Source organism: Cucumis melo, chromosome 6, assembly GCF_025177605.1.
Source record: "Cucumis melo cultivar AY chromosome 6, USDA_Cmelo_AY_1.0, whole genome shotgun sequence".
Lineage (NCBI taxonomy): Eukaryota > Viridiplantae > Streptophyta > Magnoliopsida > Cucurbitales > Cucurbitaceae > Cucumis > Cucumis melo.
This window is the reverse complement of record NC_066862.1, coordinates 4,559,283-4,568,634: the sequence shown is the minus strand read 5'-3', so window position 1 is coordinate 4,568,634 and position 9,352 is coordinate 4,559,283. Positions and strand designations below refer to the sequence as shown.

General features: G+C 33.8%; 2 protein-coding genes across 3 annotated transcripts; both read right to left on the bottom strand.

The window, feature by feature from the left end:
• Positions 1–959: 959 nt before the first annotated feature.
• Positions 960–4,186, bottom strand: LOC103483779 (probable prolyl 4-hydroxylase 4). The gene is made up of 7 exons (XM_008440543.2): positions 3,880–4,186; positions 3,698–3,755; positions 3,500–3,604; positions 2,763–2,820; positions 1,953–2,128; positions 1,604–1,673; positions 960–1,490 (listed from the first exon to the last, which is right to left on the bottom strand). Exons 1-7 carry the CDS (start codon positions 4,023–4,025, stop codon positions 1,192–1,194), a joined length of 912 nt encoding a protein of 303 aa, XP_008438765.1. The 5' UTR covers positions 4,026–4,186; the 3' UTR covers positions 960–1,191.
• A 1,205-nt stretch (positions 4,187–5,391) lies between these two features.
• LOC103483777 (uncharacterized protein At4g15545-like) lies at positions 5,392–8,666 on the bottom strand. 2 transcript variants are annotated; one of them, XM_051086127.1, is made up of 10 exons: positions 8,060–8,593; positions 7,902–7,970; positions 7,739–7,795; positions 7,547–7,616; positions 7,226–7,321; positions 6,825–7,067; positions 6,539–6,581; positions 6,190–6,268; positions 5,887–5,972; positions 5,531–5,739 (listed from the first exon to the last, which is right to left on the bottom strand). In XM_051086127.1, exons 1-9 carry the CDS (start codon positions 8,396–8,398, stop codon positions 5,934–5,936), a joined length of 1,035 nt encoding a protein of 344 aa, XP_050942084.1. In that variant the 5' UTR covers positions 8,399–8,593; the 3' UTR covers positions 5,531–5,739; positions 5,887–5,933. The 2 variants fall into 2 exon arrangements, with proteins under 2 accessions (XP_008438764.2, XP_050942084.1); XM_008440542.3 differs by lacking the exon at positions 5,887–5,972 and having other exon boundaries at positions 5,392–5,739; positions 8,060–8,666.
• Between the last annotated feature and the right edge of the window lie 686 nt (positions 8,667–9,352).

Below are 9,352 nucleotides of genomic sequence, written 5' to 3'. Positions count from 1 at the left end.
TAAAATTTTGTTATATTTTGTTAATGCATTGGTTGACTGATTTTATTAAAGACAAAATTTGAGGACAATTTGTCAACGACAAACATTAGAGTCGTTGCGTCAACAAAATATTCTTTCCATATATAAAAGATTGATTTCTGGATTTGGTATAGTATTGATTCTTCAGCGTATCTTATGTTTATTCTCTCGAAACATATAGTCCTATAGCTAGCCATGTTCATATTGTGTGTTCATTCATTTTAGGGTTAGCCGCCTTATTAGAAAAGGATGTGTTTTAATGTTTTGTGCTTGGAGATTGTCACAATCTCAACCTTCATATATTTTTTAAGCTTTTTAATAGTTTATAGGTATTTTTGAAACCAAATTTTAACAATTTCTATTTAAATCTAGACGTAAGAATACTTTTAAACCATTTTCAAGAGTTTACAAAAGTTTAAAGATACTTTTAAACTTTTGAAAGTTTAAGAATATTTTTGACACAAACATAAAGTTGGGAGACATTCTTTGTAATTTAGCATTTTATAATTGAGTCAAAGAAGTATTACCACACTAACTAATCTAGAAGATTCTTGAAATATCTACAATATGATATTAATGTATAAATTAGATTTTTGTAAATAAACATTTCAAAGAAAGGTTTAAAAATATTCCAAGGCTTTCTTTAGAATATAAGGAATTCTCAATTCCAAGAGATGATCTCATGCCTATAAATAGAAAAGTGGCTCCATATGCAGGTAAAAACCAACCAAGAAAAACACCCAACAAAAACAAGATAATTAGGGAGAAACTTATGAAGTGAGTAACGTTTGGGGAGTGGGAGAGTATTCACCCAAAATTCTACATTTTTGTATCTTCTTAGTAAAAGCTTCTATTCTTAAAAAAAGAGATTGTCTCTCTTCCTTCTATGTCAATTTCTTCGACATTAAATTTACACAACTCCTAAATGTATATTTAAGCACTTATCAATCCAAATAGGTCTTTAACTGAGTTATAATTGGACGATCCATACAAACCAAAATAACTTTGCAAACTACGTTAGTGTTCAAATAATGTTACATGATTGAGTAATCAATACAAATGCTAACTCTCACAAAACATTTCAATGAAAATGCTCTCGAAAAACTAACATTTCTGTTTTTGGTACAAAAACGAAAAGGCAAGGGAATGCTCATTATAAAGAATGGACCAAGTTTATGAGCATGCCTTGCAACTTTTCCTGCAGTAGCCAGGAAGCTCAGGAGATCCCACCATATACTCTGGGTTATTCGTGCACTCGCCGAGTTCAGCCCATCTCTCACAACTTGGATTTTCATCACCACAATTTGTATGGTCTCTCGCGATCGTGTCGAAGGAATCAACATGAATCCACTTTGTTGCTGACCATTTCTCACCTTCAATCACAGGGCACCCACCATGTAGACTACTTGTGTCTGGAATAGCATTTGGATGGAGGCTGAAGAAGAGAAGAGCATCGCCTTTCCGAGGTTTTACTGAATATTTTGAACATGGAGGTTAAAGAGAGAAATCTCAACAAGTTTGGATGAATGTTACGAACAGGACAGAAGTTAGAAAATTGATTTCTACTACTACTTAAAACACTCACCTGCTATGCCTTTCTTTGCACAATCTGAGAGATCTTGGTTTGTTTCGGAAGCCTGACGTCTTTGAGATTCCTGAACTCACATGAATGAACAAAGACATCAAATATTGAATAAAAAGTCATCAATTAATGACAGCACATATAAATGCCAAGACGAGAAAAATTTCCAGTTCTAATTAGTTTTCAGAGCCAAAAGCGTTAGATAAAGTAAGTGAATAAGTAGGAAAGATGTATCTTCCTGCAAAGAATATTGAACTAAGAAAACCAAGGTACTTGTTTATAGTCAGAGTTTAGGCAAAAAAAGAAAAATAAGTTGCAATTAATTGGATTGAAGGGGAATACAAGGACGGACCTCTGCAGAAGGAAACACAGTTTCACCGCCTTTTTCCACGTCGGAAAGATACATGAGAACGGTTGCCATTCGATGTCCACCTCGGGCAATGTTAACCTTGTCAGCAAAGTAATCAAAGTGAGCATCGTACTTCTGCCCATATTCATATCTCAATACTTGAATGTCTTCTCCATTTTCTGAAATCAAGCACAATCAAGTTTCACTTTACCAGTAATATCAATACCTAAACAATCTATTAATGCATGTGTCAAATGCTTCACATCTTAAAAAAATAGAGTTTCATATTCACAGTTTTCTTTTCTCACTAAAAAGAAAAAAAGAGAAGGGCTTAGTCCAAACTCTGTTTCTTCCCAGCAAACTATTCCTCAGACTTATTGATGATTATGCATTTCATAGTAATGATGGGGGATCATGTCTTCCTAAGTACACTAATTTATATGGAATTTGGAATAAAATCCTACGCATAGAATTATACAATCACATAGAAAAGAATGAGAACTAGAACATATCTGATACAAAACGTTTCATTATCTATTTATTTTTTCCATATTACAGTTCACTATAATTAGCGCAGTCATGAGAATAGACAGAACTTCAGAACCCAAAATTCAGAGTTCAACTGCATAAGCCTAGATCCTCCTGTTAACATCCATACTTGTCATAAGAAAGATCTTACGTTAACACCCAATTTTCAGTCAATTCAATCTTCAGTTTACGATAAAGAAAAGCAGTTTCGCGATCTAGGATAAGTTGCTAAAGACTATGGGATTTGACAAGAAATTTGCATGCTTCCACTCAGAGGTTTTATACCTTTTGGCAGAAATGTCCATGCTGCAATTTTGTCTTCTATACCAGAAACAATAGGATCCTACATCAGATGTACAAAAGAGAGGTGCCTCATCAGGTTAGGTGTTTATAAGTAAAACTGGCTCCCTATCTCTATACAGTATACTCAGAAAGATCAAGGATAGCATAAATGTTTTCCGTCTACAAAGTCAACTAGGACAGGAAAATTTGAAATTTCAATCAGCTAAGGTTGCTAAACTCATCCTTAAAAAATTTGTCATTCAAGATACCGATAATCCAAATTAATAGAGAATGGAGCAATAATAACAGTTGTCCCTTTCAAATCAATACGGATTGATGAATAGATTGACTGATGAAAGTTGCTTCAACCCAACTGTACAAACCTTTTTGTTTTCTTTTGCTTTTCACAAATGAGGATTTATACCAGTATCACAAAATGGAAGATCTGAAGATCAAATTACTGCAATGTCATATACTTGCTCATCACTCATTTCATCTGAAAATTTACTTCATAAAGCAGACCAATATTCAAAAGATGGATCTCATGAACATGAACCAAACTAATCTTTAAACCCATAAGGAAATCTCAATGGTATATCCAACCAATGCATTTCAAGCTCGAGAGTTCAAGATTTAGGTTTGATAGTAATTCAAACTAAAAGATGATATATAAAGCCACAATGGTTCTCTTATTGGAAACTTCAGAACTATAAGCAGCAAACTCTAAAGTCTAAACAAACCTTGGCTTTATGAATAAACGCCCCAGAGCTAGTTCGGACCTCGCTGACTTTGCTCTCTCCGGACAAATTATCCGCAACAGAGGATCTCTTCAGCTCCGCTTTAGCCTAATTCAAACAAAACCAAAATCAACCAAAACAAAACAAAACAAAAATCGCACATCGAAAAAAGCAAAACGAATCGATTCTAATTCTACTCACAAGGGAAATGAGATGATCGCATTCTAAATCCGTGAGAAAACCTTCATACACAAAAGCCCTGAAGAATCATTCAAATTGAAACGGGAACAGGGTTCCGTGAACAAATCTAATCGATCATCAAAACTTAGTAGTAGTAGTAGTAGAAGAAGAAGAAGAAGAAGAAGAGGGAGAAATTGAAGTACCGAGGAGACCAGGAAATCTGTTTGACTTTTGCAGGGTTGACGATTGAGCTAGCGGAACCTGCATAGGAGGCTGAAGCTCGCCGGAGAAGGTAGGAAATGGTTAATGTGAAAAGAAAAAGTAGATTGAAACGGAGAAATTCAGCCATGGAACTGAATCGGACCAAAAGAGAAAGAGAAGAAATGAAGAAGAAGAAGAAAAATGCAATAAAATTTTTCTTTTTCTTCACAAAATTTTCAGATTTCCATCTCTTCTTCAAGCTGTTAACTGTCAAATTTTCTAAAGTCTCACTCGCACACTTCGCACGTGTTCGGAATATTGAATTTCGACTCTCAATTTTGTAGAAGATTTTTACTTTTCCTATTTCACTATTTTGAGCGTAGTTTTCACTAATCTCCGCTTTTAATGTTAATTTTATATAGATTACTTTCAAATAATTAAATTGTGTGCAATTAAATAAGAAACATTTTTTAAAAAATAAATTGAAACTATTTATATATTATAATAAAATCGAGTGATTGTTTTAAATTAATTAATTGAAACTTAAAACTAAATTAACTGTTAACCACTTAGAAGAAACGAAAATTAAATTTGAATTTTAAAAACAAAGATAGCTTTTAAAATTTATGAATCAAATAAAAATTAAATTCACAATTTAGAAGGTACAAACGTTAAATTTTGTAAGATAATATGGCTTGTGACTAAATTGATATTTTTTTCATTGAAAAAATCTTATAAATATGGAATTTGTGTTAAGGAGAAAATAAGTGTATTAGTTTTGGACTATGGGCTTCAAAATTTATATGCTTCCAATGAAAATTTATACCAAAAGGTTTCAAAGAAAGTTCATATGAAGGTTATGGTGTTTTCCCTACTTGAGTTTAGGGTTAAATTATTCAAAGGTTGATTTTATTTGTTTTTAATAAAATTTTGGAGATTTTAATACCATTTTCTTAAGGAAAAAAAAATTGAGTAGAAGTGTGGTTGTTGACAAAATTTTAAACTTAAATTTAACATTTTTGTTGTGAATTATTTTTATATAGACGATTTTAATTTTATAATGAATAATCAACACATTATTAGTGTGTTCCGACAAATGACATTACCCATTTGAAATTTAAGTCATCCATTAAAAAAAGTTCAATATGATTTGGTTAAATCATAAAAAGGATATTCTTCAACTATGTGTGTAGATATACAATTCTATTCCTTCAAAAATTGCTATATTATATTTAAAATTACCCTTGGAAAAATGTATAGAAGGTTGAATGAGAAGTCAACCTATCTTCGTTCTTTTTAAGTTAATCCAAGCGAGTGTTTAAGTCGTTACTAAGTTATTCCATGACTGTCATATTGTTCCAAGTTGTTGCCACAATGATTTTCTGTCCAAGAATTAAAATATCTCTACTATAAGGATGGTTTCGAAAAGTTAAAGATATTACAGCTTCTAAACAATGAGAGATTGAGTGATAGATTATTCACAATTGATCGTCACTGTTTATGTAAACACAACATTAAATAATGTTTATTGATCATTGATTACCCCCTAAATGTACGTATATATCAGCAAGGTGCCATCTTACTATAAGTTAATATTCATCCTTAACTAGCATCATAATTTACACACTTTGATGACAGAATGTAAGGAAAGAATTTCAATGCAATTTCATGACAAATTTACCACAGGCCGTTGTTGGATGTACAGTTGCTGCCAACGATCCTGATAGCTGCAATGCCAATCTTTAACTACATTTCTGATTTGATTTTCTTTACTAGAGATTGCGATTAATCAATCCCTCAAAAATGGCATAAAGATCCTTATTGTCGTCGCCAAATATCTCCTCTGCCTTCTGAAGAGTATCCTGAAATCACATATAATTGGATCGATCAACGTGCTAAAAACAGGAAATTATTGAGAGCAACAGCCACATTTGTAACTTAGGCACGCTTAAAAGGAGGGTGAATTATAAGAAATACCCTTCAACTTAACCATTTGTTTTAAAAAATACCTGTATAGTTTCAAAATTTGTAATTTTACTCCTCAACTTTCACAGGTTCACACGAAAATTCGGATTTGGAATGATAGGACAGTTACCTAAAACAGAAATTTGGATTGTCGTACTGTTTTAAGTTATGACCACAAATATGAAGGATTTCAACGACAATAGTAGTTTGAAAACGTTAAAAGTTAAAAGGTAATATTGCAACTTTTGAAAGACTAGAGTTTAGCCTTTCTTCTCTTATGTGTCTGTTCGACCCGTTACAACCGCAATGTTACCACACGGTGCATCTACTAGGAAGAGAGAGCAAACCTCTTTTGTTTGCTTGTGGGAATTTAGATCCTTTACAATTTCTAAAAATGCAGCAAACTGTTCATAAGCCAAACGGTTCCTGAAAGAGGATAATAGTGAGAAAAGAAATTAAATCCTATAAGAATTCAGAAAAGGAAAACAATTATTCACAATTTCAGGTTTTTATCAAGAGGGAAGTAAGTATTTTATTCAGTTATGATGCAGGAAGGGAAGAAAAATATTAATACAAATGCAACATAATCACACGAGTGGGTTCAAAATGGTATTATCAATCTGGCATACATAGCCACATCAGCCATTACTTAAAAGCAATAGACAGAAACGTTGAAGCTTAATAATACAGGAATACCTGACTTGTCGGAAAAACTCCTTCCCATCGACCCGAGTTCTCCCTGTAAACGATCAAACAAGAACAACCTTCATCATGGAAATACAATGATAGAGCCAATCACTGAGGCTGGAGATTATGGTACAAGATAAACTATTAGCAACATCACAATCTTCTATAAGTTGTGTGCGACCGATAATATAAGTTTAAATTAAATTGGATTTGAGAGTATCTTTCCTGTAAGATGCAGAACCACTTGAATGTTCGTAATAAAAGGAAATTTCTTGAAGCAATTTAATCTGCAGACCTGTGCTAGAGGAAATGGAGACATAATGGCTCGAGGGCGCAGAAGAATATACTGAAGATCTATCTCCAGAAATGTTCCTGGAGGTTGAGAAAGACATTGAATGTCGCCCAGGTGACACAGGTTTAGATGTTCTCTTTGGGGATCCTGACGCTGATAGTGAAGAAGGAGAACCATGGGGAGTAAGCCGAGGCGTACTTGTCTGGGACGCTAACAGGAGGCCAGGCGCAATACGAGGTCGTATGCCTTAAAGAAACGAATAAAATTACAATTTACATGCGCAATCTTTTCAGCTTTCTACAAAGTTCTTATAATCTTTGCAAATTAGTTCACTAATTATGGAAGTAACTAAAATCACCAATAGTCAAAATCCTAGTTGACATGTAAATTGAACTTGTACTTACTATCTGAATCATGATCCTCTGCTAACGAACTTCCTACTTCGGAAACTTGGCTCTGAACCGATGAATATCTAGAGGGTGGCAAGGATGAAAACTCTTCTGAAATAAATAATTTTCTGTACATGTCAAAGACAATAAGCGGGCCAAGTATTTGTCTCAAAAGACAGGAATAATGCCAAATATTGACAGTGGTAACACAAGATTCAAAGGCTACATGAACAAGAATACATCAAATCACAAATATAAAGGGTCTCCCTCACTCTAACCCATTCATGAAAAGCTTAAACAAGGAACCATAAATATATGAAAGGTTAAGAAAAATGCCTTCAATTTGTAAAATAGTAGATTCACTTGGTTGGCTCTGTATCCTGGCAACAACTTCTGAAGCTTCTGTCTGTGGCAATGCGAAACCGAATAACAGCACAAAGATAAATCAATTTCCACAAAACATGAAGCCTGTTTAAACTAAACAGGCTTGAGAAATCATTCAAAACTCATAATAAATGTGTTTCTTACAAAGATATCTCCCTCCTCCTGAAGTGATAGCATTAACGTCCTTCTGAAAACCTCCAACTAGAAAGAGAAAAAGAAAAAGAAAATCATTCACATAGATCAAAATTCACCGAACTGGACATGAATTCCATTAAAAACGCCAATTGAATCAAGCAATTTCACACACCTTCGCAACATCTCTACTGAGCTTCTTCACAGTGTTCGACAAGGAGGCATTCTCTCTCTCCAAACTCTCCTACAACACAAAAACCAAAACACAACGATCAAGACGAATAAAATTTCCACAAAAAAAAAAAAAAAAATCAAACACCTTCTAATTCAAACCTTCTCCTCATCTGCCTGAGCGAGTTTGTCAGCAGTCTCGGAGAGTGAAGCGTTGAGTGATCCGATCTGGAACCGAAGGTCAGCAACGATCTCATCTTTCTCAGCAAGTTTAGAACGCAGAACAGAGGATTCCGATTCAAGCAAGGATACGCGAGTAGAAAGAGCAATGGAAGTGATTTTGCGAGCCACATCGAGCTGTTCAAAAGGATCAGAAGGTAGAACTTGCAAGACTCCGTCAGGAAGAAAGAAGCCGGAAGTGCCAGATTCTTTGCCTTGCATTTTCCAGTATCTATCTAGCTCCACGTAGTTTCTTTTTTTTTGTAACTTCTTCAAAATCATGGGCTTAGATTGACATCCGCCATTGATAGAACTGCATAAGGACGAAGAATTTTGTACAGAAACGACAAAATTGAGAAGATGAATGAGATGGAAAGAGAGAATTTGGAGAAAAGGAAAGGAGAGTGAAAATTGGAACACGTGGTGTTCAATGAAGGGGGCTGGGATCCCATGGATGGGAAGGGCGAGTACTTCTCAAACAAGAACTCACTCGCGGCCGTTGGGTTTTTGAGCTGTGCGGTTGGTTCGGTCTGGGCTTTGCATGAACGAGTCGTTTTGTTTAAATGTAAAATATCATTTCTTTAGTACTTTTTATTTCATTTTAATTTTCGAAAATATTTTCAATAATCCAAATTTAGTCATTTATTTAAAAAAATTAGTTTGCATTAAGTTTATTTTATAAGTTTCAAAATATATTATTGTCATCCTTTATTTTCTTTATTTCCCGATAAATATAAAAAGTTGTTTTTGTACGTTCCTACCTTTGGCTTGAGTTGTTGCACGTGTTCCACTGTTGAAATGGCCCATTGTTTGGAATGGGTAGACTTTTTTGTGTCTCTCTAATTCTTCTTAGTGATCTAAAGATGTGACTAGGGTTCTTTTGTACTATTTCGGGCTTTTTGTCCCCTATTCAATATTGAAAAGTTTGTGGTGGTCGTTAGTTTGATCAATGAACTTTATTTTAAAAAAAAAAAAAATTGTTCACTTTACCGGTGTTTTATGGTCTTGATATTCAAAGAGTTGACCCATTTAAGAATTTTTTTACTAATATTGTGATGTGTTTAAGTTGTATGTAACGTAACTAGTCCAGATAAGTAGAAAAATAAGTCGAGTCAAGTCTCTCATTTAAAGATTATGAATCTTTTTTTTTTTTTTTTTTTTTCTTTATGGTCAAATACTGTCACAACATCATATTTTAGTTAGGCCAACTAAGGTTCCTACCTTTTAAATATTTAG

What these genes read in the sequence shown, in the direction of transcription:
- LOC103483779 (XM_008440543.2), bottom strand. Translation starts at nt 4,025, where the DNA reads ATGGCTGAATTTCTCCGTTTCAATCTACTTTTTCTTTTCACATTAACC. An exon ending in GCGATCATCTCATTTCCCTT is followed by an intron (nt 3,605 to 3,697) that starts GTGAGTAGAATT and finishes TGTTTGAATTAG; the next exon opens with GCTAAAGCGGAGCTGAAGAG. An exon ending in CTGTGTTTCCTTCTGCAGAG is followed by an intron (nt 1,674 to 1,952) that starts GTCCGTCCTTGT and finishes ATGTGAGTTCAG; the next exon opens with GAATCTCAAAGACGTCAGGC.
- LOC103483777 (XM_008440542.3), bottom strand. Translation starts at nt 8,398, where the DNA reads ATGATTTTGAAGAAGTTACAAAAAAAAAGAAACTACGTGGAGCTAGAT. An exon ending in TCAGTAGAGATGTTGCGAAG is followed by an intron (nt 7,796 to 7,901) that starts GTGTGTGAAATT and finishes TTCTCTTTCTAG; the next exon opens with TTGGAGGTTTTCAGAAGGAC. An exon ending in TACTATTTTACAAATTGAAG is followed by an intron (nt 7,322 to 7,546) that starts GCATTTTTCTTA and finishes TATTTATTTCAG; the next exon opens with AAGAGTTTTCATCCTTGCCA.